The sequence below is a fragment of the Camelus dromedarius genome, chromosome 8, assembly GCF_036321535.1.
Source record: "Camelus dromedarius isolate mCamDro1 chromosome 8, mCamDro1.pat, whole genome shotgun sequence".
NCBI lineage: Eukaryota > Metazoa > Chordata > Mammalia > Artiodactyla > Camelidae > Camelus > Camelus dromedarius.
In genome coordinates this window covers 53,697,152-53,723,579 of record NC_087443.1, presented here as the reverse complement: position 1 = coordinate 53,723,579, position 26,428 = coordinate 53,697,152, and the positions used below count along the sequence as shown (strand labels likewise).

Sequence of the window (26,428 nt, the reverse complement as noted above, 5' to 3'; positions counted from 1 at the left end):
CTCTCACAACATATGCCAAATGCATGAAACACATATGCAATCAAATTTCTCCCCTTTAGTCTCTTGGATTAGTGTTCCCACATCTGGTATTCTTCTTCATTCATCATTTATAACTAATCCACGAAAGTTGACGTGACTAGAAAACAAATCAACATGGCTGCCGTGTGTCCCTCTTTTAGGGACTGCCCAAGGGGTATGTTGGAGGGGGTGGGGGAGGTTGAGGACCATGGAGGAAGGTCATGGTCTTGGTGGTTGTGGGTCTGGGGCTGGCTGTGGAGGGAGAAGAGCTGCTCTCTTTGAGAGAAATGTCCAGATGTCAGACTGAGCTCTTGGCAGCCCCAAGGCAGCGGAATGCTGCTCTGCGTGGTCTCTGTCTGGCCGGCAGCTTCCTGCCAGGGAAGGCTGCCCAGCGGGCAGTGACAGCTGTGCAGGGCACAGATCTACAAGGCTCTCTGGTGCACTGCCATTTCTGACCTGCCTGTCTGCTACTCGTGGGACGGAGCTGGGAAGTTCTGATGCTGAGGGACCCCATTTTCCATTGGTTTTCATTTTTTAGCAGGACGCCTGACTATCTTGTCTTAAGATGGGAGACACTGGAAGATGACCTTTGGCTCTTCTGGTCAACATGAACCTACTGATTCTGTGTGGGAAGGAGAACTACCTTCCACTCTGTTCTGAGTGAAACTGTTGGTTTTCATTGTGACCACATGACTACACTTGTTTACTAGTCTCTTACCACAGTAATTGACATCTGTCATACTAACATTAGGAGAAACTATCTATCTGAATAATTAAAAAAAATTAAAGATAGCTTTTTAACCATTTACTTCTTTTGAAAAAGAAATTTTAAAATCTTAATGCTTATTATTCAGAATGTTTACACCTTAAGAGATTTTGATAAAGGACTACCTCTTTATATTCTCTTAAAGCAGCTAGCTTTATTTAAAGATGCTGATAAGCGGACTCAATTTTCCATAGGAGATGCATAAACAGTAACTTAGATTCTTTTCTGCACTCAAAGATGAAAAGTTAAAAGTGAAATTTCACATATTACCTTTCAGCATCATTCGTCCGGTGGATCCTCCGAAAGAACTGAGAAGGCCACTTCTTGCTCCTAAAGATGTGGTGGCTTCTAGGAGAGAGCCGGTGATGTAGTGAGATATGGATGTCCTTTGGAGGGTGGCACGGTACTCACAAACAGTGCCTTGGACACATTGCTTTAAGCATGGACCAATGCTAATCCTCTCAGGGGCTGTCTCGGAGGCTGGGAGCTTTGTGAAGAAATGGAGAAGCGATCCAATTGTGTCCTCTCTTTCCTCTCCACTTCTCACTGCATTGTAGATCTGTGAATAGCACAAAGTACAGGAAGTATTAATCTAGTTTCTTAGAAAAGCAAATTAAATTGTTGACAAAATGCCAAGATGACTTATTAAGAAAGAAGGCTCAGTTGCTTTAAGTGCAAACACTCATGAACACTGGCCTCATGTATTAACCTGAACATTCTACAGACACCATTTCTTTGGGAAAGCTATGTGTGGTTATGAAATAGGCCATTCAAACAACTCTGCTATCAAACAGAGCACTTACAAGTTGTACCAACCAAAAATATATTCAGCTCAAATTTCTCCTTCTCCTCCTCCTCAGCAGAGCAAAACTTTTCTGCAGATGGACGAGGGCAAACCTTTCCTTTTTGTCCTTTAGACTCTTCTGAATGATGGTCCCAGATCTGTCTGTCTCCCAGGAGCACTTCAGACTGACACTCATGAGGAATCTTTTCTCCATGCTCTAAATGAAGCAAGGACTACAGGGTTACGAGGAAGGAGAACTTCTGTGTTTCTCTCTTGGGCATAATCCTTCAGTCCATCAGCTTGGATCAAAGCTTTGAATCCTTTTTCCTCTTCCTCTTTCCTCATCTCCCACATCCACAGATTCTGCCCACTCTTCTTCCTTCCTTCCTTCCTACCTTCTGTCTCTGCCACTATCCTGATTTCCTCTCCCCGTCTTCATCTGAATTCACCAAGAATTATCTCAAGGAGATTGGATTCTTTGGACAGCTTCCCCGCCATAATTCCAATCCATTTCAATGCAACCATTCAACATGCATTTATACAGATCTGTTCTGTGTGAGGCACTGCCTTGAAAGCTGGCGATGGGGCATGTACAAAGAGTAACATGCACCTCTTGTGCTGCAGGATTTCACAATCTAATTTAGAAGACAAGGCCTGAAATTTATGAGGTTGACATTATTTCTGGGAAGTGTGGGGTTTTGTCAAGGTCTCTGGGAAGCCAGAGCCTTCTGGGTAGTGTATAAACAACAGGGAAGAGAGAGAACATGGAGTGAGTTAACCTGGCTTTCCGGTGGTGGGATAAAGGTTTACTATACAATTGTGTTGTCTCCATGTGCTACCTTGATCACCTTGCTTGACTGTCATTCATTCACTAAATCAAAAAATAGTTATTATGGGTCTATATACCTGTTATGTGTCAGGTCTGGGTAAACAGGACAGCTTCTTTCCTCAAAGAGTTAACAGTTTAATACAGAAGACAGACAGATAAGCAAAAAGCTCACAGTAGGGAGAAAATGGAGGTCATTGCCTCTGGTGACACCAATGAGTGGCCAGGACAGATAAGAAAGAGAAGTCCCTTGCACGCCCTGCAGGCCAGACATGTGCTCCCATGATGCTGCACACTCCAAATCTCACCTTAATCCTCCCCCAACAGGCACTCAAAAGGACCCCTGTTGAGCTATGTTAGGTCCTTAGGAGACCCTGGAGTGTAGGCAGAACTCCCCTGATATTCAAACTGTGCTGACACCCTAAGTAGATTTTGAATCTGCCTTCCTCTGCCTACTGGTGTACACTTGCCACTTGAAGGCAGAGTGTGAATTCTTTAGCTTTAGTTCCCTGTCATTAAATTCCTGGTGGCCAGTGTGGTCATGGACATGGTGCACTGGGATAGAAAGAGCCCAGGCTTTGAGGTCAGGTATGCGAGGCTGTAAACCTGGCTCTGTCTTGCCCAGCTAGAGAGGTCATTAATGCTCCTTCTTAGTGTTGTGGGATTCACCAAGACAACACACATACAGTGCTCAGTCCAGTGTCTAGAAATGGTGCCCATTACTACGGAGCAAGAAGAGAACGGACTCAAGGAACAGCAGGTGGTTGTATAACAACAAAGCATCATCTATGAAATTCACTGGGATGGGGTTATACCCTTGCTCTTACTGGATAATCTTATCCTAACCTTATTTGGGTGCATTGTGAGGACAAACAGGTGGAGAGCTGCAGGGCTCAAGGCATGCTTTTCTTCTCTCAGCTCCAAATCACAGAGGCAACTTCCAACACACTAAGTCTCAAACAAGTCCTTCCGAAGCAAATGGTCTAGATGGTCAGGGAAAAGAACCCTCTGTGAGGTTTGATAGTTAGAGAAGGCTTCGGAGAGAAAGAAGTTTTGAGCTGTGCCTTGGAAAACAGGCACAGCTTTAATGGGGCAGCGGGGGCGAGGCAACTCAAGTGGCAAGGAAGGGTGAAGAGGTTGGAAAACAGTGAACGTGTCCTAAGGCCAGCGAGCAGAGCAGGTGTTAAGAGCAGAGGGTGAGTGTAGGGACATAGCTGGGAAACTGGAAAGTCAGTTGGCCTGACAAAGGGGAGCCTTGAATGTCAAGCAGAGAGGTATTTAATCCGTCAAAGGTGGGGAACACTTCACTTTTCTTTGTTTGTTTTCAGCAGACGAATGAAGCTAAAAAGGCTTTATTTTACAAAGATTGCTATGCTGACGGTTCCTAGTTACCAAATGTTGACCCACTTTCTTTACTCGCCCAGCTGCTCCGTTATGGCCTCATGCATTACCAAATGCGTTCCTTTCCACACCATGCTTTCAGAGATTCCCAGTGTCTCAGAGCTTTACTCAGCTTTCCCAAAGCGTCTTTCTCACATCATTAGATCTAGAGAAACTGCATGAAATACAGACTCCTTGATCGTGGAAGTCTGAAAAACTAGGGACATACTTCTCCTTTCGAAGATTTACATTATGTATTAGAATACTAACAATTAAAAGGATCAGAACAAAGAAATCTATTTTATTTTGTTTAACTGAGAGTTTTTTTTTTTTAAGGAGAGGAATTGGTTTGTTTGTTTATTTATTTATTAAATTTTTTTTATTGGAGGTGCTGGGGGTTGAACCCAGAACCTTGTGCATGCTAAGCATGTACTCTACCATTGAGCTATACTCTCCCCCCTTAACTGAGTGTTTTGAATATTTCTCATATCATTTGACTACAGATTTTTTTTAAAGAACATAGTCTGTGAATGTAGCATTGTATCAAATAATTTGCTCAACTCTAATGGCCTTTTCTTATTCTCATGTCCTTGACCTCTGTGGAATCTCTGAAATAGACTATCACCCATCTTCCTTGAAGTCTTGCTTCTTTTATCATTTCACTGCTCCATCTTTGCCTTACTCTGTGGTTCCCCTTCCTCCTCAGGCCTCTAGGACTGTTGTAATGTAACAGAGAGGTGCCAAAAAGTGTCTAATGTAGGTCAACAATTGGCTGGCCTTAGGCTAGGTTCACCCAAACGACCTGCTTCATTTGACACACAGTGTTTCAAAATCAGGATAGTTTATATACATATCTGAAATTACAGCATTATCTGAAAAATGGAACAATCTGGCAACACTGAGCATTCCCATGTGGCGTCAAGTGGCTAGACCTCCCCCTCATCAGATGGGGCATGAGCTCTCCAGTTAGTGCCAGCCCCTCTACGCTCTAGTGAGCACACCTGGCTAATATCTTGTCACTACTGTGTATGTGTTTGTGACCCGTGCCTTAATGAGCTATCAATATGGATATAGATCCATATAATAAGCATGTACTAAGCTCCTGCAGTCTGTCTTCTATGTGCTCATCCCTGTGCTAGTTTCCAAGAATACAGAGAGAAAACCATGTCCTTGCTCTCAAGGGCTCGTGCAGCTCACCTCCAACGTATATAAATGCTATGTCTCTATTAAGTACTCGTTCAGCACTGCTATCAGCCACTTCGTTCCAAGTCCTCAAACTCATCTGAAGAAATGAGAGGTGAAGAGCTCTGAGAATGCAGCTCTGAGCTGTCTTCACTATCACTAACACTCCGTCCACAAAGAATCAGAAAGATACCTGCAGGTTCTACCACGATCTGGACTAACAGCTGTCACTCACACCAATACAGGATGAGCTGAATTCAAGGTGCTTGTTGGAAAAATGCTGAAATGTGAAGTGGTGGTAGATACGGCAGTGCTCAGGGTGCGTGTTAAAATTAGGCTATCATCTCTTATTACATCATCCACTTAAAAAAAAAAGAAGCAATCATGGAAAGTCCTACATGTATAGAGTGGGAAGGGGAGTCAATACAGTTATCACCAGTGTTGCTCTGGAGTGTTGGTTTGAGCCCCAGCTCCTCTGCTTCCCAGCTGTGTGACCTTGGGTAAGTTGCTTTGCCATTCTGTGCCCCAGTATCCTTTTCTCCAGTATGGGGATACAATGGTATCTGCCTCCTAAAGTTGTGGTAAGAATTACAAGCTTGATAAAAGTAGTACTATGATTGCAACAGCCACTTAGTAAATGCTCAACAAATACTCGTTTTCATGATGATGGTGACAAGGATGATTGTGGTAGACTATGAAAATAGCCATAAATTATTTCCTTCATTGATTCTGGGCCAGTCTTGTGACTTGCTTCACCAAGGGGAATTCAACAAACATGTTGCAAGCAAAGTCTTCTGTGTTGGAGCTTGCTCTCTCTTGCTGCTTTTGGGAATTCTACAACTACCACGTGGAGCAGTCAGAACTAGCTTGCTGGAGGATAAGAGACCATGGCCCAGTCCCTCCTGTCACCTTTGCTCAGACACATAGTGGGTCCATCCTAGATCGTAGGTGACCCACTTGCCAGTCCGACTGCCATCACAGAGAACCCAGCAAAGATCAGTTTATCCAGACACGGAGAACCAGCCAGCCAATTCAGAGAAACATGAGCTAAGTAAATTGCTGCACAAAGTCACTAAGTTTTAGGAGTGCTTTGTTATAGAGCAAAAGTTAACTCACACAACGATGATGTGTTGGGCACAATGGTAAGTACTTCTTTGCGTGAGATCTGAATCTAACCACACAGTATGAAGTGACTGCTTTTGCAGATGGGGAGAGTAAACCTAGAGAGGTGGAGAAATACAATCAACCTACATAGCTAGTAAGAGGCTGAGCCAGGATTGAAATTGGGTTTGTCCAACTCTGTGCTCCAGCTAAATCCACTGCACTAAACATGGTCACACCCAGAGCCCAAACAGTGGGATTCAAGAAAACGTCGTTCTTTGGCAAGAGTTTTAAGCGATGTTCACAATGCTGTGTTATTGTTTTTAATTCATGATTAGCTCCTTTCATGGTCACCTTAAATTACTTTGGAAAATAGTCAAGTTATGACTAATGAATGATCAAATATGTTTCCTTTATATGGAGATTTGTAGTTTTAAATTACAAGGTGAAAAAATAAATAAATTTTATCTCACTTGATTAATGTGGAAATAGAAGGTGCTGAAAATTAGACAGTCTACTGCCCTAGAAGGGTCAATATCTCTTTTTTGAGATAAAATCAATATATCACAACAGGGCATCTAATCTTGCTAAACAGATATGTGTCCATTCATTCATTTAACAGCTGATTTATATTTATTGAACACATATATTGTGCCAAGCCCAATTGCTTGAGGATCCAGCAGAGAGCAAGAAGAGCTTTATTTTAGTGGAGGATGGCAGACAATAAACAAGTAGACCAAAAAAGTTAATTAAAAATTTCAGACTATTATAAATAATCAAGCTACATTTTGGATATGGACTCTACAGGACTTGCTGAAGTTGTTGGGAATGAGGAAAGAAAAGGAGTCATGGTTTTTACAGTTGGCCATTGTGAAGTTCTTAGAGATTTTAAGATTTATATACGTATATTTTAGACTTCACATGTAAGTGATAACATACAGTATTTGTCTTTCCTTGTACACACAGGGAATATAGCCAATATTTTGTAAAAACTTTGGAGTACAATCTATAAAAATATAGATGTTGTACACCTGAAACCAATATAATATTGTAAATCAACTATATCTCAGTAAAAATATTTATAGAGAGAGCTATAGGTCAATGTTGCAAACAGTGCCCCTCGTAGCACTTACATTTAACAACCCCCGTGAAGTGTGAGTGGATCCTCTCCATGGAATTACACTACTCCGGTTACAGTGGGTGCTGCATGTGAGCAGAATGACGTTGATATTATGAAGTTACTTGCAGAAAATCAAGCAGTGCTTAGACAACACTTAAGAAAACATTTGAAGTTCCTTGTGACTTAAGAAACCGGCCCTGGGACATGGAGTTCAGACCCAAAACAAAATAAAATAAACATCCAAGGCTGAAGAGAACTGGGTAACTCAGAGGGACATGAAATCAAAGACTTGAGTGCACTGAAAGGCATGAAGCAGCCAGACACACTATGTCCATAGCAGTCACCCGGGAAGAAAGGGCTCCTCTCTACTGCCAGAAAGGGCTCCTCTCTACTGCCAGAAAGGGCTTTGTTTTAACTTGCCTTCTGCCGGGGTCAAAGAGGGCACCTCATAAGGGGAGCCAATTTTGTACTTGCTCTGTTTTGAAAGCTATCTTTCTAGGGTCGTAGCTATGAGATTTATGCTGTTCCAAGATCTGATGGCTTATCTTCTAAAATCTTTCAACAGAAAGAAGGCTTGCTACTTGGGTGTCCATTGACTCTTAATAACAATATTTGTAATCACTGCAACATGTATTGAGGGCTTAAAATGAAGTAGGCACTGAGCATTGAGACATGCCATTGAAACTTCAGAACAGCTAGCTCTAGGAAGAGATCTTACTACATCACCACATAAAAATAAGGAACTAATGCAAACACACCTGGAACTGAGCATCAGGACTCTCCATCTCTAAGCCAGTGCTGCTAACCACCAAACCAAACAGTTAGAGAATCCTATTCCACAGTTGTCAAAGAAACCACTGTTAAGAGAGTGGTAGTTACAGTAGCGAGCCTTCCACCTCTGTTTCTTTATTGTCTGTCTCCTCCCTCAAGAATGTCAGCTTCATGAGAACTTTATTTCCTTTTTCATTGCTACCTCCAATGTCTAGAAGTGTTTGGCATTATAGTTTCTCAATAAATAGTTCCTGATTGAATTAATGAATGTCTATATTTTATATCCTCACCAAGAACTTGGCTAGAATCCTCCAGTTTTTTGGTCATGAATTTATCGAATTCACCCGAACTACAGGAGATACTGTGTTGTCACCTGTTTTTGCAGAATAGCAGATACAGAAATCACATGAAACAGCATCAGATCTTTGCAGCGTATTCAGAATAGCTGTAGCCAAATGAGGCTCTAATTGCTGCTAAACAAATGTGGTCTGTTCTCAGAAATTTGCCAATAGTTTAACATTACTCCATTATCATTTGCTTATTGGCTTAGAGTTGAGAATGCTTAATCAGATCTATTCTCCATCCTGGCTTTTTTTCACAAAAATGATGATTCGGAAGGATAACGGGGCTTAAAAAAACAGGATATGGATTTGTATGTTGACTTTCCTAATTCAGTTTAATTCAGCAAATATTGAGTTGCCTTTACAGAGACTATGGTAGATGCTTGAGAACAAGGGAAAAAAAAAAGATGAACTCTGCCTTCTGACTGACACCCACCCTTCTCCGACAGTCTTCTTATCTTTAACACAAAGGGGTCTGCCAATGTTTTCTCCTACGTCCCTCTTAGTGGTAGTCTTCGATGACCAATATTTCCGAGCTTTCTTAAATGGAGGATGGAGGATATTAATTAACTTTAATTTTGATGATAATTTTGATCATCATTATTCTCAAATACAGTGTATTGTTAGGGTCTCCAGTTTTCTTCTCACTTATCAGTGTTCTTCTTCAATAACAGCTGTCATTTCTCACTAGTGACCATGTATCTACTTCTAATAGCACCCTTATCCTTCCCATAATGTGATTCTTAAAGTATCCTGAGCTAGAAAAACAAGTAACTAAGGGGGCAGGGAGGGTACAGCTCAGCGGTAGAGCACGTGCTTAGCAAACACGAGGTCCTGGGTTCAATCCCCAGTACTTCCACTAAAAAAAATTATATAAAGAAAGAAGCATCCAAAAAAAGAAAAACAAACAAAAAACCCCAAACAAGTAATCACACTTATATGAACTGTGTTAACTGTGAGTTAATGGGCTGTGTAGCAATGTAGAAGCCTCCCTGATGGAAACAAGTGTGAGAGCTGTGGTTTGGAAATGCCTTTTACTGGTCTCCTGGGCCTCTTTCCTAACTTCTGGAATCCAGAAGCAGCGTTCTAGAAGGTTGACTATGCTGGAAGTTTGATTTCTGATGCGTGTGTGCATCTAAACAAAATGCAATGACATAAGAACTGCCAAATTTCCTGAAGAGTCAAAAAAAACAGAGAGGCTGATATGGGATGGGGGTGGTGGCTGAGCTGCCTGGAGACCCAAGAGGCAGGGACAGGGAGGAGGATTTTGGTAGCAGGCTGTTGCTTCCTCTGCTCTTGAGTCTACATTCTGCTCAAGTGCCTGTGTGGAGAATTCCATTCTACTGAGAATATTCAGACCATGCACGAGACACGGACCAAACAGAGCTCCAAAGAGCCAAAAATAAGAGCTTTGCTAAGGCCAGGCCAATTAACCAGAGCTATGCCACCGGCTTCTGCAGGAAGTAAGCTGAAACTTTATGACTGCCGAAAACATCTAAGGAGTGTGAGAGGATGTCCCAGCACATTTGATAATCAGGGAAGTTAACAGCTGGAAATGCCTTTCCACATAAGCCACATTTTACCATTGCATTCAGATTTTGCCTCTTCCAATGCTGCCTTCCCTCGGACTCCAGCAAGAAGTAAGCATCCTTCTTTTTGTGCTCCAACTGCACCTATGGAGAACTCTATAGTGGCGCTTTCTGTGGAGTGTGGAAGTCGCTGTTCACTCCCCTTCCAGGCTATGAGTTCCCAGGGGGAAGGAGCCGTGTCTTGCTCAACATTTTGTCCCCAACAGGGAGCACACTGCTTAGCATGCTGCAGGCAGCAAAGAGAGGGGGCAGTGGAGCATGGAGGTAGAACTGAAGCCTTAGAGCCAGGTGCTCAAAGTGTAGTCCCCAGACCGGCAGCCACATCGTCATGTGGGTACTTGTTGAAAAAAAATGCAAATCCTTGGGGCTCACATCAGATCTACTAAATAAAAAATTTTGGGCCTGGGGCCCAGAAATCTGTGTTGTAATAAGCCCTCTGGGTGATCTTGCTTCCTGTTAAAGTTTGAGAACCACTACCTGAGACTTTAGGAGACCATATTACCTCTCATCTCATATTATCCATCATAAACACTCATAACCATGTCATCTTCCTTCTAGAATGGGAGCTCCTGAGGGCAGGGGTAAAGTCCTATCGAATCCATATTCCCCAAAGCCCCTACCTAGCTCAGAGTCCAGCATGGCCAACTCGACAAATGCTAGCTGAATGAAGGGGTATCTCTTGCAGAAACTCCCTGTGGCTGTGTATGTAACAGGCCTTTCCGAAATGATGCTTCTGGCTTAATCTTTCTAAAGATGAATCATGTCTGAGGTACTAATTCTACTGAGAATTACCATACAGATGAATCACATTGTAATGAGAAAACCTGGCTGTCAAGGAGGCCTCTTGAAAAGAAAAAAAAAAAAATCAGGACAAATGGATTATGTTGGGAGGCTTGTGATGTCAGGCTGCGAATTAGACTAACAGAAGGGATTTAATGGCCCGAACTACCAGGCTCCCTGCAGCTCTAAGGAGCAGCAGGTCAGTTAATGAATCACATGGGGACAAAGCCCCTGCGAGACAAAAACAAACGTTCACAAATCCTGTACACTGTGATGTCCTGGCTCAGGGTCTCTGGGGCTCAGGGGCAGTGTTCTGGCTAAGCCGTGCACATGTGAAGCTGGGAGGGAAAGTTCCTAAAGTCCTATGGCTCCAGGCTGTTGTGTGTCCACAACAGGTGGAGGAGACCAAGGCCGACCTGAAGGGCCAGGCTGTGTGCTTCCTGTGCCCCAACCGGATTCCCACCCCCCCACCTCTAACCTCCCTCCTCCTGTCCAACGGGAAAGGGTCAGCGTTGCCATCTATTTTCATGGCTCCCAAAGGCCCCATTCTGCCTGGATCATCGCTTCTGGACCAATCAACACTATATTTCCTTTTCTACTCTTTGCCGGAAGACTGCCTGTGGCTGACATCCTGGAACACATTGCTCTGTCTGCCAAAGGTGGGACAGCCGAGCAGAAGCCTTAGGGTGGAGAGTAAAGAGCCTGGTCTTTGCAGCACACAGATCATGTTGGGCTCTCAGTGCCCCCATCTAGTGGCAGTGGGAAAGTAACTTGTGTTTCTTTAATGGAGATTATCACAGGGTTGTTCTAAACCAGGATTAAGTGAGATAGGATAGCTGTGGATTCTCCAAATACACGGCCCTTGAGTATCCAAGCGGTCATAATAGCATCAATGCCTGAATCTAAGCGCTCCAAGGCCATGTCTGCTTGCCTACAGGACCTGAGACAGCTTCCCACCCTCAAAAGCTATCACCCCCAGCCCCACGCCTCCTACTTACTCACTGGTGTCCTCAAGGTGGTGGAGCTTCTCCTATGCTCAGGAGTAAGTCTGCCCAGCCTCCTGCATGTGAACTCATGTGGAGATGCCTGAGTGTTGTCTGGGCCACAGCTCCATGATCAACCAGACTCTGAACTCAGTTTTGGGTTAGTGCACCCACTATGCTATAAATGCAAAGCCTCGTCACAGTGCAGGGTTACATAGGTGGCATTCAATAAATGAGCGCTCATTAATCCTCTTGGCTAACATAGGAATTACAGCATGAATGTGCTCTCTCCCCCATGTTTCTTCCTTTCTGTCACTTCTCTGTTCTCTTCTTTCTCTCTAGGGTGATTCTGGAGGCATTTTCTTCAATTTTCTGTGTCTTCATGGTTTCTTCACTCTTAATTTTTTTACTCTTCTTCATGTTCATATCTACAATTTTGCTTTCTTATTACTCCTATCCTATTTTCCCTTGCTCTGTCTGCCCTGACCTTCCCATCCTCCTCACTCTCTCTTCTTGTCTTTCCTTTATCTCCATTGCTCATTTCTCTCCTCCACTCCCATTTCTCTCTGCCCCCACCCAACCCCCTTAAACTGGATCCTGTGAGCTTCAGCTCCATGGGCAAAGGAAAAGGTGGGACTAGGGGAGGAGTACTGCCTAGTAGGGTCTGCAAACTGAGACCCTCCTCTAATTCTGAGTGGACAGTTGTTTGTCATTATTGAATGCCCTCTGTTTCTTCTACCAGAAAACTGCAGTGATTTAATTCTTGAAAGTCTCTCCTTTAATGGGAGCCAAGTAAATGGTCAACAGAGAGGAGTTGGGGGCATTCCTACCCTACATCCCCAGGGAACAGGAACTCAGTAGTTGAGCCAACACTGGACCCACCCTCAGCAATAGGACCTAACGTAAGCGAGCCTGGACTTGGTGAGCTAGTTGCAGTCGTGAGGACACCCACTTCAGAGCCTTATGCTACTGATAAGACTTGAGAGCTCTTTAGAACAAGCAGTACAGACTCTCAGGTTATATCCAAGGGTAGAATCAGACTTCACAGCCAGTTAGTGAACATGCTTTAGGCAGTGCAAATGGACTAGGCAGCCATGGGTGAATAGAGACCTCCAGGTTTCTGGGAGCCAGAGTTGTCACCGAGCTCAGAGAGGTCAGGAGGCTGGGAAGAGCCTCAGTAGCAACCAGACCCCACAGAAATCCTCTGAGAAGCTTGGACTGGTATCCAGTGCAAACATGGACAAAGTCTCTAGCTACACTTTAGTTTCTGAAGGAGAAGAAATCTATGTCTATGAATATCTCCCTTGTTTGGACACCATTCATTCATTCATTCATTCACTCAACAAATATTACTGATTGTCTACTTTGTGCCAAATAGTGTGCCAGAAGCTGAAGACAAAATGATGAGTTAAATAGTTTTTGTCCTCAAGAAAGTTAGCAAGTATCAGGGGAGGTAGCCCAGAAAGTGGGCAATTCTGTAACAGAAATTCTGCAGTGGTGTGAATATAGGATGCTTTGCGAACACAGAGGAAGGTCTTAGGAGGCCTGGAAGGCTTCTCCTAGAAGGTAACATCTAGACACAACCTGAAGACAATAAGAGTTAGCTACGCAAAGGTGAGGGCAGAGTAAGATAAAATAGAGGAAAATGTCCTAAACAGAGACAGCAGCGTGTGCAAAGCAGCTCCCTGGAGTTGGAGTCGCTGGAGCTAAGAGAGTGACCAATGAGTCTGAGGAGATAAACAGAGTCCTTTTTTTTTTTTTTCTCTAGGAGGGAGGTAATTCAGTTTATGTATTTATTTATTTATTTACTTACTTACTGGAGGTACTAGGGATTGAACGCAGGACCTCGTGCATGTTAAGCATGCACTCTACCAATTGAGCTATACCCTCCCCCCTCCTTCATTTTTTTTTTTAAATTGAAGTACAGTTGATGTACAATATTATATAAGTTACAAGTGTACAATACAGTGATTCACAATTTTTAAAGGTTATACTCCATTTATAATTATAAAATATTGGCTATACTCTCTGTGTTGTACAATATATTCTTATAGCTTATACCTAGTAGTTTGTACCCTTAGTCCCCTACCTCTATGCTCCCCCTCCCCTCTTCCCTCTCCCCACCGGTAACCACTAGTTTGTTCTCTATATCTGTGAGTGTGTATAAGCAGGGCCTTTCTGAGTCTTTACAAATGGATGCAATTCTAGCCCAGAACTATCTCCTTTCACAAATATTTTCTAAGCTAACTACCACGTAAGTAACTTCAATAGCAAAAAAAAAAAAAAAAGAAAAAAAGTTTACAGCTGGAGGGTTATATCTTCTTATGCCTGGGGCCACCCATCACCCCTTTAGGAGTATCATGCTAAACACTGAGGATGTAACATCAAGTAAGACCCAGTCTCAGGTCTTAAGTCACCAATGGGTCAGAGATGATCACTTCTAAGATTTCTTACAATGTGATGGTTTCCTCATTACTAACAAAAACCAAAGGGAAGGGACAAAGTGCCCAACATACCTGCCAGCCTGGAGTAGGAGAGACCATGGACTTCATTCACACCCACAGTGTAACAGTGACAGAGCCATCCCACTGGGTGGGCGGCAGGTTAGAACTTTTCCTGTCTAGTTGGAGGTGTAGAACCAGATAGAGACGGGAAGACTCTGAAGGAAATGTCATCTTCCTCTCTACCTTTGGAAAATAGCAGTGGGAAGGTAAGCCTTCATGAACGTTCCAAAATATTAGGGACTACAAAAGAAAATGAACAGGGTGGGGCAGTATATCTCAGTGGTAGAGTGTGCACTCAGTGTTCAATCCCCAGTACCTCCATTGAAAACTAAAAAGAATTTTTTTTAAATCCCTCCATGAATAAATAAATAATGAAAAGAAAATAAAATATTTTAAAAGATATGAACAGTTGATGGCATTAGAATTGTACTCAAGTTCATTGAGAAGAGTCAGGGGCTCTCTGACTATCCCCAAAGAACTTCCATCCTGTTACAGAGGCTCTCAGCTGCATGGTGTCTGCGCACATGTGTTCAGGGGCAAGATTATATGGAGAAACTGAAGGTCAAAGACAACACGTTCAGAGGGCTCTAGGGTGTGGGAAAACTGTCACCTTCCACCTCACTCGTGCCTACCCTGTAATCAGATCAGGAAGATAGAGTCATCCTGAGCAGCAATCCAAAGAACTCATGGATGACATTAAAAAAAATATCCTGAAGTTGATAAAAACTGAGGGCTAGAGTCATATTAAAGACAGAAAGCTTCTAATTTACATTCCAAAAATAAGGCATTTTGGCTCTTACATTTCGTCATTTAAAGAGCCTGTTCTGTTGTCTGCTGGGCTTAGGGTTTTTCTTGGCTATCAAAACAAAGAGGTCTTTTGTTGACAGAAACAGGCGACAGTGTTTTGGTAAAAAGATTATATACAGAATAATGGTATGAAGCTCTATTGTATAAAAAGTAGACTTAAGAGCTTTCCCTGTCTCCAGATTCTCTGGGTTTCTGGCAACAATCTGAAATAGTATTGTCCTTCACTTTGAGGGAACCCTAAACAACTGGATGCAGACATGATTTTTAAGAGTTTATAAAGGACACCATGCAGATGTGAGTGCCTGTAACGAAAAGCACTGCCAACAACCGTGTAAATACAAACTACAGCTGCGACCAGGCCCTCTGGGATCCACCACCCTTGGGGTGTCCCAAGATTTTCTCTCCTTTGTGCCTTCCATGATTGCAGTGATCCAGGGTATGCTGTGTCACATACAGTTGGAACTCATGAAATATCCCTTGAATTGATTTCAGCGGCTCTTAGGATCTGCACTTACTGGACACGATCAGTGATGTCAGAGGCAGGGGCAAACAAAGAGGATGCAGCCAGCGTGTGGCATGAGTCCATGGCCGGGTGGGCTGGAGGGAGGGTGGGGTCACTGACGCTCATTTCCAGAAGGAGCTAACAGAATGTGACCCGTGAATGTGAATATAGCGCTGAACTGGAAGAAGGGGCCTTCGGTGGGGTCACACTGTGCAAATCCTACACCTTTCTATAGCTTCTTCAGACATCAGTGGGTGGGTGCCTTTTCAGAAGCAAATGCGGCTTCAGCTGGAGGGATCTACTACCTAAATCCCCAAAGTCAGGCCATCTGCTGTTCATGGAGAAGCTCATTCTCTGTGTTCTTTCTTCTCTCAAAATCTTGTGCCCTCACTACAAGAACCCCAGCCATGCTTAACCATCCACTTGATGGTGAAATAGAGAGGAGCGGGGCTCCATTTGCTATGCTCATGATAGGAGGAGAAGGAAGTGAGACCTGGCATGGGGCCACATTGATGAGCAGACCACAGATGACCCTGTTAACTCTTGCTTGTCTGTGATCGGTAGTGACCACGATGTGCTACAAAACAGGAGGCAGAGGCACTGGGAATGAAGAGGGAACAGGCTCTGGAGAACAGACTCTAGAGAGTCTGGGGTGCAGGGATGCTATCTGAAGCTCTTTCCTTTCTTCTGACACTCTTCCTCCAAATTGCTCCTTGTCAGCTCTCCACCTTGCAGCCATGGAGAAGCCAAGGCAATCTCTTTCAGGAGGTTGAACATATTCTGTGTTACCAAGGAGGGCATGGCTGCCGCTGGCTGGGTTAATTCTGGCTTCCATTAGTCCCTCTAACAGGTTTGGTCCTCTGCTCTTCCACATTTTGTCCTGTACACATTCCTAAGACTTATTAAGACAGACTTGGCAAACTTTTCCTACCACAGATCCTTTCCTCACTTTCAAAATCAGTCAGAGGTGACACACAAAAACTTAAAAAGAAATTATAGTTAGTATTATTTTCAGACACAAGACATAGAAAATAAGAAAAGCCAAGAGCGACACATAGAATATATGTAACAAATGTGAGGATAAATGAGATCTCCATCGTGAGCAGTTAGAAACTGGGGCGTGTCTGGGTAGGGGAGGAATTTGGCAAGGAGAGAATCATAGAAAGAGAAAAATTTGGAGCTTAAGATGGAAAGAGGAAGGCGAGGGCGGGAGGAAGGAAAGCAGGACAGGGTGTCTGAAGCGAGTGGGCTTGGAAGACACCTGCGGTTCGCCCTGGGTGTGGACACCAGCACAGTTATTGCCCTTCATCCCTACTCTGTGAAGTGCTTAGTGATTAATCAATGACTCACCCCTGCTTCATTGAGTGTCCCTTACACGATCAGGGATAGCTGGGAAGGCAGGACAGGTAATAGGGAAAGTTAATTAATAGGATGAGACAGGAGACAATAAGTGAGAAGAGAGAGGTTCAGGCAGTTGGGAACAGGCCGACTGCCCTGAAATGTGAACGGCAACCGTGCGCCTAGAATCACACGAGGGCAAAAGATTGGACAGGGCGTAACAGAACTAACCCATTGTGAGGTCTGGGGATGAAGAAACAAGGACAGAACAGCTGTATTGTGATTATATTGATTATCTGGGGTGATGTGGAGATTTTAAGACTAGCAAAGCTAACTCTGAGTGAGGTGATACGAGGTTTGGTATCAAAATCTAAGCATGGCAGGAAGTCAGACCAGGGAGAGATCATGGAAGAACCTTCATGAAGGAACTACGCCCTGAGATGGAAAGGGCTGGGCTAGGATGGCCAAGAGGAACGTGTTCACGGGATGGAAAGCCACTGGCCCTGAAGTGCAGCCTGAGCAGCTGGATGTTCTCCCTTCCTCTGCCCATGTTTGCCACATTACTGTCGGTCCCCGTAGAAGGGAGAGACAGGCTGGGAAACCCAACAAGCAACAGGCCTTTCCTTCCCCTTTGGAGAGTCTGCCTCTCAGTCCAGGAGGCCTGACACCAAATGTCCTGAACACTGGGCTTGGGGAGCCCCCTGGGCTGGGACTTTGCTATCACAGCAAAGAGTCTACCGTTCTAAGGTAGGTCCTATGGAGGCTTTCAGTTCCCCCAGGTCACTGCGACTTCTGTTTTGGTGGCTATTCCCCAGCGGCCATCACAGGGCCAGGTGGGCTGACAGGTCCTGCGGTGTGCCCCTCCACACACCAGAGGAGATGCCAGGGACAGGGTGGTGCTACAGACAATACACTTGTACCTATTTTTAAATAGACCCAGAGAGACACCCATTTGGACACACACGCACCTGTGCACCGAGAAGGTGCAACATGGTCTTAAGCCTTGCTTTGATTCAGTGATCTTCAGAGGCGCCCACCGCCTGCATTCTGATGCCTTAGCATGGTCATGAGAGCTCCTCAATGACCTCTCCCTGTCCACCCTTCTAGAGTTGTCCTCCATTATTACCTTACCCGAACCCACTGCTCCTTCCACCTAAGCTGCTTACTGTCCATCCGCTCAGCGCACCCCAGTCTTCCCGCCCTCCTATCCCCTGTGCCTCTGTCTTCACGTTCCTATCAGCATCCTACCCACTCCTTAAGGCAGTCAGTGTCACTGCTTAGAAATAACTGCCCGATCGTGGGACAGTTACCTTCTCTGTCCCTCAGTTTCACTGTGTAAAATGGGGGTAACTGCATGGTGAGTAAATGAACTTCTGTCCGTGAAGCACGGAGAGCAGTGCCTGGGGCTCAGCAAGGTCTGTGCAAGTCCTTGTCTTCTTCTCACCGACTGGACGTGCCAGGACTCCTGCCTGGTTTCTAACCCGTCCTCCCCCAGAACGCTCAGGTGCTATCTGGAATACAGGTGAGAACTAAATGTCTTCAAGCAGGATTTGCTTTATTTTGCTCTCAGTTACAGTCCCCATTTTAAGCTGTCAATTTTGAAAGGAATGGCGGGGGGTAGGGTGGGAGCTGGACAGCAAAGTTTCTTCCTCCAGTGTTAGGTCCTTCCAGCAAAGCATAGCTGTGGTTGGTAAAAAAAATTTTTTTTTAAATAGCAGCTTTATTGAGAGAGAATTCACCCATTGGAAGTGTACTATCAATGGTATTCACAGAGTTGTATAATCATCACCACTCTTTAATTTTAGAATATTTTCATTACCCCCAAAGAAGCCCCATACCCATACCAGTCACTCCCCATTTCCCCCCAACTCCTCAGGCCTCGGGAAACACTTATCTACTTTTCTCTCTGTAGATTTGCCTAATCTGAACATTTCATAGAACCCCCTGTTTTTTTTTTAAGGGGCAAAACTGCTTCTTTCACTCATCATTAAGCTATTTTCCCAAAATACTCAGGCACAGGACTAAGCCCTTAGTAGGCACCCAATAAATGTTCTGTTGAATGAAAACCAAAAGCTGAATGAAAATCAAAACACGGGTTTGACTTAGTTAAGCACTTTTTTCCTCCCCATTTCACCTTTGGACCTTGTTGGTCCAAAGCAAGTTTGGGAAATAAATCAGGAGTAGTGGTGTTGTGTTTTTGTTTTTCTAAGGCATAGAAAAGCTCTGCTGAGTCTCCCCAGAGTGCAAGTCTAGTGCGGTGGTTCTCAAACCTGGATGTGCCTTAGTGTCATCTGGGGAACAAAGAGAGCTAAGGCCTGAGGTCTGCCCCTCCCCAATCTCTCCTCCAGGATTCGAATTTATCAGTCTGGTGTGGGGCCCATCAGTATCTTTGAAACATTTCCCAACTTTAAGTATGATTCTATGAACAGCCAGGGTTGAAAACTCTCGTTCCAATGGAAACAACCATTCTAAGTGAGAATAATTTGTTGAATTCCAGCCATGCCCAGAATGATACACAGCCCCACTTTTCAACCCCGTCTTCAGGGAAATGAATCTGAATTTTAAAGAAAGCAATAAAGAACAGAATATTCATTTCACAAATATTTTCTTTATAGCCAACATTAGTATTAGACTGAACCATATGAAACTGCTGATCTTTGACTCTTTTCAGCTATAAAATGGAAATTTCGTATCATTCAAACTAACTGAATGCTTATATTTCATGATATAGAAGATACGGAAAATACTCAATCTAACCCACCATTTACTAACCCACCTGTGCATCTTTCTTGTGCTTCACACACTTTTAAAAAAGAACATTTCAGTGGGGGGAGGGTAGTGGCTCAGCGGTAGAGTGCATGCTTAGCATGCATGAGGTCCTGGGTTCAATCCCCAGTACCTCCATTAAAAAATAATAATAATAAAAAAGAACATTTTGAGCTTTATTAAATAGATATTTTTAGTGCAGAATGGAAAATAAATTAGCTATTAAGGAAGACGAAGCCATGACAATTCACAAGCAGATCAAACAAACACCAGCTTTATAGACAACCTTCACTTTTTGCCACACATTTTTTTCTGGAAAGCATGTCATAAAGCAGATTGTCATAAAGCAAGTTACATTTTCCCAAAGGAAATATTTTGTGATTAGGGACTGTGTTCCTGACTAGACATCATATAAATCAGAGATGTAATCAACAACAGGTCTCAAAAGCAAAGCTGCAACAGCTATAAACCCCTATAAACCTTTAAAATAATAAATTTGCTATTCAAACACCATAAAATGCCACAGTTATATTTTACCAGTTTGATTATTATACTGTCATTGTGGAAGGTAATTTAGCATTACCCATCAAAATTCCAAAAGTGCACATTCTTTGATCCACGTCTAGCGATCTTTCCTATAGGAAAGCTGGCGCCATCTCTTCCCCTGCTTACAGGACCCAGAATAAACGTCTCAGTCCAGACCTGACCCTGCCCAGCCTCACTTCCACCTTGGCAGTGCCCTCGGGGCTGTCGCCCATTCCTCCACCTCTTAGCATCTGAGGCTCTGCTCCTTCTACCTGCAACCTCTGTGCTGCCCCAGGGTGTGGGGACAGTATTGTTCCAAGTCAGGAGGGACTTAATGAGCTTTAGTGCTTTGGTGCAGCCTCCACAATGTCTAGTTAAGTGCATCTGCTTTCATTTCCAACTCAGGCTGCTTCTGCCTCCTTCCTGTGACCAGAACTGCTGGGAACTCAGTCCTTCTGAGCCTCGCTGCTTGCCAGACTCCCTCCTCACTTCACCTCTGCCTGCAAAGGGCTGAAGTTCTATTCCTGAATCCCACCTGCAGCTGGAATAAATCCTGCTACCTATCACCACACCTTTCTGATGCCAAACACCTCTCTGGCAAAGAAGTGTTTCATGAATGAATGAATTCCTAGATTTCTCCATCACTGTGCACAAGTGTGCACTGCTACCTCTTGGTGGGTTTCATTGATCCAGGTGGCCCGTGGACTGCCAGCTGCCATGATCTCTTTGTGAAAACCATGTGCTATGGATGCCAGCTCGGCCTTCCTGGCTGTCCCCAGCAGCTGCCTCCCTTTGGAAGGGTCTCCAGGACTCCTCCCCCTCTCTCTGTCCATTCTTCCTTACTACACTGCCCTAAGGCATTACTCTCTTACCAAAACCCTTTGGATCAACCTTTGGACATTCTCTTTCCTGCTTCCTCATCTCTCTGGTCTCTCATGCACCACACAGGAGGGTGGGAATTTGGGAAAGTATCAGCACATGGTTCTAGAACAGTGGTTCTCAGCCATTTTGCCCCCAGGGGACATTTGGCAATATGTGGAGATATTTTTCGTTGTCACAATTGAGGATATGCATCTAACAGGTAGAGGCCAGTGATGCTGCTACCTCCTAGAAGGACCTGGGCAGCTCTTATAACAAAGAATTATCCAACCCCAACCTGGCTGAGGTTGAGAAACACTATTCTAGAAAAATGAAGGAACCCTTTGGCAGCACTACAAACCAAACCAAACAAAAAATTACCAACAAAGAAGGATGATGCTTCTGTTTTCAGTTAAAGAAAGTCTCTTTTCTCCAATTATCAAAATCATGCTGATTATAGAAAAATTAGAAAATAAAGAAAAGCAAAAGATCACACATGATACCCCTGTCACCGTATATTTTAACATAGTTGAAACTGTATTAGATACAATTTATTTTCTGTTTTTTCTGCCTAATGTGACAATCAAGCTTTTCTCCCTACTACTAAAAGACATTGCTTTCATTGTGAGATTCTTCCCATGAACAAACCACTGTGTAATGAAACCTTCTCTTATTCGTGTAAATTTTAGTTGTTTCCAGTTTTCCACTGTTTGAAACGCAAACAGGATTTGTCAAAGGATTCCATCTAACATCGAAACTCATGTGAAATGTTCTCTTGGACCCTGGCTATACACTAGTCTGAAAACATACTCCAAACCTGCAACTTAAGATGTCTCCATTTGAGAAACATCAAAGCAGTCAGCAAAAAGAGAAAAAAAGAAGAAAAAGAAAAAAAAAATCCATTCCAGAACGTTGAATGGAGCACTGCAGTTCTGTGGATCATGAGAACAAGAATGAAAGATCTTGTGATTTTTGGCATAAAGAGACATAACTAATATGCCCTTAAGACAGCAGGATTTGCTGGTGACAGAGGCAAAACAATTTTATTTAGAATGTCTTTCTTATAAGCATAAGGCCATTTTCTATTTATTAAAGCAGCTTAGGTATTTAACTTAATTTATTTTTTTGGTTGGATTTTCTCTTTATCTCAGGTATTCAGGCCTTTGGGAATGCAAAATTTTGACAAACATCTTAACAGCTGTTGTTGGGCTAAATTCAGAACATTTTGAAACAAGAATAGGTCAAAGATAAAAAGGTTTCCCCGTCCCACCCCCAAAAGACCTAGTTTTCCTCCATATTAGCAGCTGATTATAGTACAGCTACCGAGAAGTAGAAGTTAAACTATTTCTTCCTGCTCCCAGATTCAAAGGAAAATCTACACATACATATGAAGCAAAGCAATATGCCTTGATGTGTAAACTCAGTGGTGGCAGAGAAAGGTAAGAAGCTGGGAATCAGAGCAGCAGTGTTTCTACTTCCCTGTGCCACTGGCAAACCCTGGCTTTGTCTTTGACATCTGAAGGGTTCAATTTCAAACAAGGAAGACTATCAAATATGAAACCGTATACGCGAGGTGCTTTTGGAGATACAGTGTACTTCTCTAAGTGTAATTACAGTACAGAGAGGGTTGTTACTGTGTACTCCTGTGCACTGTGTGCTGTCTTCTATGATATCAACCCAAGCATGGTCAAGGACAGAAAAGTCAGTGTTGATCAGGCGAGCTGTGGGGCTGGAAAGAAGGAGGAAGACATCTAATAGTGGTTCAGAATCAGGTAACACGGCAGGAATCAAATTCTCTCCAAGTCATGGGTATAGCAACTAGGGCATTAACAACAATGATGGGAGGGTGGGAGGGCACAAAAACAACACACATCAGCAGCAACAATGACCACTGACACTGCCATCTGAGGGCTTACCTCACTCGGCTAAGTGCTTTACTTGTATTATCTTAGTCAGTCCTCATAACCGCCCGGTAAGAGTAACTACAGAAACATACATGAGACAGGCTTAGAGAGAGGTTCAGAGGAATATAAAATCTTACAGCTGCAAAATGGCCAAGCTGAGATTTGAACCCCTGTCTTCCGACTCAGAGCCCAAGGGAAAGATCAGGCAAGAGTAGGAGTTAAATAAGGAGCTCAGAGGCAGCACAGAGGAGGCAAGAACCTGTGAGCCAGGCTGAGGCTGAGGCTGGGGCTCTCTGACTCTTCCCCATGGGCAAACAGCAGGTAAAGCTCCTGGAGGCACCACGACTGCAGAAGAGCTCTACCTTGCCTGGGGCAGAGCGGGTGGGAAGCCAGGATGTCTTACAAATGGACTGTGATGGTTCCTCCAGTCACAAGGAACAGTCCTTGTGGCTGTACGCGCCCTCTCTTCCCTGCTGTCCTCCATGACTGGGGTCAGGAATGGACTAGGAGGCCAGCAGGCCCTGGCCTGTGCTGTGGAGAGAAGCAGCAGGGGAGCATTGGTCCAAGGTAAAGTCTGCCTTGGTGGGTCAGCCTCACAGTCCATTCAACCCAGGGCTCATCTCCAACAGTGAAGTCAAACAACTAATGCAGTGATTCTGAATTAAAAAAAAATAATAATAACACAAAAGATTTCTCAAGAGAAATCTCATGTAGAAGCCCAGAATTTACAAAAGATAAGAAGTAGAGAGATTCTGGTTTAAAGAGAGATGAAGGGAGCCCAGAAGGTCCTCCTTCCACCTCCCCTCAATCTCAATACTTTCACAGACACTGGGGCTGAATGCACGGTTGCAGCCCTTGACATCAACAGGAATGGGAAGGACTCCAAACATTCTAACTTTCTTTAGAAATCCAGTAGCAATCCATTACCATGTAGTTTTTAAAAGCCTTTTTAAAAAATCCTTTTTTTTCCATCTGCACCACACTTGCGGCTACAGGGTCCACTACTTACTTGGCCCCTTTCAGAAGCATCTTTCTCTTATCCTAGGCTCATTCTGCTCCAGCTTCAAAGGCTATCTTCTCTTCTTCCTAGTAGTTACACTAGGAAGTCTATTTATGATTTTAGAAACTTTGTTCACATCCTCCTCCTCTTTCCAGATAGACCATTCCTGATCTGTTTAGTCTTTTCTCACTGGAGGATTAAATGCAATAATGTGTAAAGCACCAAGCAAGCCAGGTGGCGTAAAGGTGGGGCGTGGGGTTCAAGCATTGTGCCTCCAACCTTCCTTTTCTATCTCCTTCATCATTTAAAAGTCTCTTCTCTAGTTTTGCTTCCATTGTAGCCCTTTGTTCCTTTCTTAATCACAGTCATTGTTGTGCTCCAAGTAAAGTTGGGCAAGATGGCGGGGACATCTCCACCTACACAGTGATAACGCAAGACCTCAAGCATCAACCCCAACTGGCACCATGTGACCCGTCATCACAGCCAGGAACACAGAGCTCACTCTTTTCTATGTCGCCTCCAAGTTCCCTTAATAGGAAAATTGTAACAAAGAAACCTTGGCCTGAATGAGCATCTCTACTATGTTGTTGCATAACGGAGGGAGGCAGAGAAAGAGACAGATAGAGACAAAGGACAGAGAGAGCCCATGCAAGGGAGAAGCGAGGCAGCAGGGGGGATATCATTATAGCCAAGCAACGTGGAAAGAAATAACTTTCTTCAGCAAAAAGAGACGCATGAGAAGCAAAGGAGTTCTCAGCGAGGACTGGAACTGTTAGGAAGAGAGTGCCCACTTCCTGAACTTGTATGTCGAGGGAAAGAAAATCAGGGGGAGCTTCAAGACACTTTTGGCAGGAGGATAAACTGGCACAACTTTTCAAGAGGACCATTTACCAATATCCATCACAGTTTTAAATGGGCATACCCTAAGATTCAGCAATCACGGTTTTAGGAATCTAAACTTAGAGAATTATTAACATCGCACAGATAAGGTGTACAGTGATGTTGATTCCAGCAGGAAGTGATCCCTTAGGAAGTTCATGAGCAGTAGACTGATTAAATAAATTAGAGTGTATCCACACAATGGAATAGTAGGCAACAGGTGAAAACAGTGAGGCAGCAATTTATGTACTAACCTGACAAGATCTCAAAGCACAGTAAATGAAAAAGGCAAGTTATAATATGTGTAATATGAGCCATTTTTAGTTTTAACATTAAATGAATATTCATGGAAACATAAGAAAGCCATCCGGGAAGATACATGTGGATTATCTCAATTTTCTGGAGAGGAGGACAGTTGTCACTTTTTACTTTAGGTATTTCTAGATTGTTGGAATTTCTAAAAGTATAAACAAGTTCATGCTGTATAGCAGAGGGAACTATATTCAATATCTTGTAGTAACCTATGGTGAAAAAAATATGAAGAGGAATATACGTACGCTCATGTATGACTGAAGCATTATGCTGTACACCAGGAATTGATACAACATTGTAAACTGACTATACTTCAATAAAAAAAAATACAAAAAATAAAGTAGATTAAACAGGAAAGCTAGCTATAGTACAGTGGTTATGTGCATGGGCGGTGAAGCCACACTACCCAAGTTTGAATCCCAGCTCTGCCTCATCCTAGAAGAGATGGGTGATTTCACCTCTCTGTGACTCAGTTTCCTCATCTATAAAATGGCAATAATGACAGTACTAACCTTATAGGGTTGCTGTGCCAATTAAATAAGCTAATACACATAAAGAGGTCAGAAAAGGCCTGGCATAGAGTGAGCACTCCATAAATTGTTAGCCTAAAAAAAGAGTATCTTTTATTTTTAATTATCAGGGGGTAGATGGGGGGAAGATTGGAAAAGATTAGTGTCAGATGATAAAGGGCCTTGAATACTAGGTTAAGGAGGGAGAATTAATTTATTCAGTAGGAACCGAGGAGACATTTATTCACTGAACACATATTTATCGTGTGCCTTTTATGTGCCAGATAACATTCTAGGTGATTGAGATACATCAGTGAATGAAACAGACAATTTGGAAAAGTTCTGATGTAATCAAGATAGGCCTTTTGGGTATGATAGTTATGTGTCTTTTTTTTTTAAACATTTTTTCATTGAGTTATAGTCATTTTACAATGTTGCGTCAAATTCCAGTGTAGAGCACAATTTTTCAGTTATAGATGAACATACATATATTCATTGTCACATTTTTTTTCACTGTGAGCTACTACAAGATCTTGTATATTTTTCCCTGTGCTATAATCTTGTTTATCTATTCTACATTTTGTAATCCCAGTCTGTCCCTTCCCATCCCCCACCCCCTTGGCAACCACAAGTTTGCATTCTATGTCTATGAGTCTGTTTCTGTTTTGTATTTATGTTCTTTGTTTTTTTTTTTTTTAGATTCCACACATGAGTGATCTCATATGGTATTTTTCTTTCTCTTTCTGGCTTACTTCACTTAGAATGATATTCTCCAGGGACATCCATGTTGCTGCAAATGGCATTATGTTGTCATGTTTTATGGGTGAGTAGTATTCCATTGTATAACTATACCACAGCTTCTTTATCCATCGATGAACATTTA

The 26,428-nt window shown here is 43.3% G+C and overlaps 1 protein-coding gene across 5 annotated transcripts in view; it reads right to left on the bottom strand.

The window, feature by feature from the left end:
- PLCE1 (phospholipase C epsilon 1) overlaps positions 1-26,428 on the bottom strand; it is a 300,817-nt gene that overhangs the window by 167,355 nt on the left and 107,034 nt on the right. For all 5 annotated transcript variants that reach the window (XM_031461396.2, XM_064488235.1, XM_031461397.2 and 2 more), the window contains exon 3: positions 1,055-1,343. In XM_031461396.2, the coding sequence (XP_031317256.1) occupies positions 1,055-1,343 (289 nt within the window). The remainder of the gene's footprint in view (positions 1-1,054; positions 1,344-26,428) is intronic.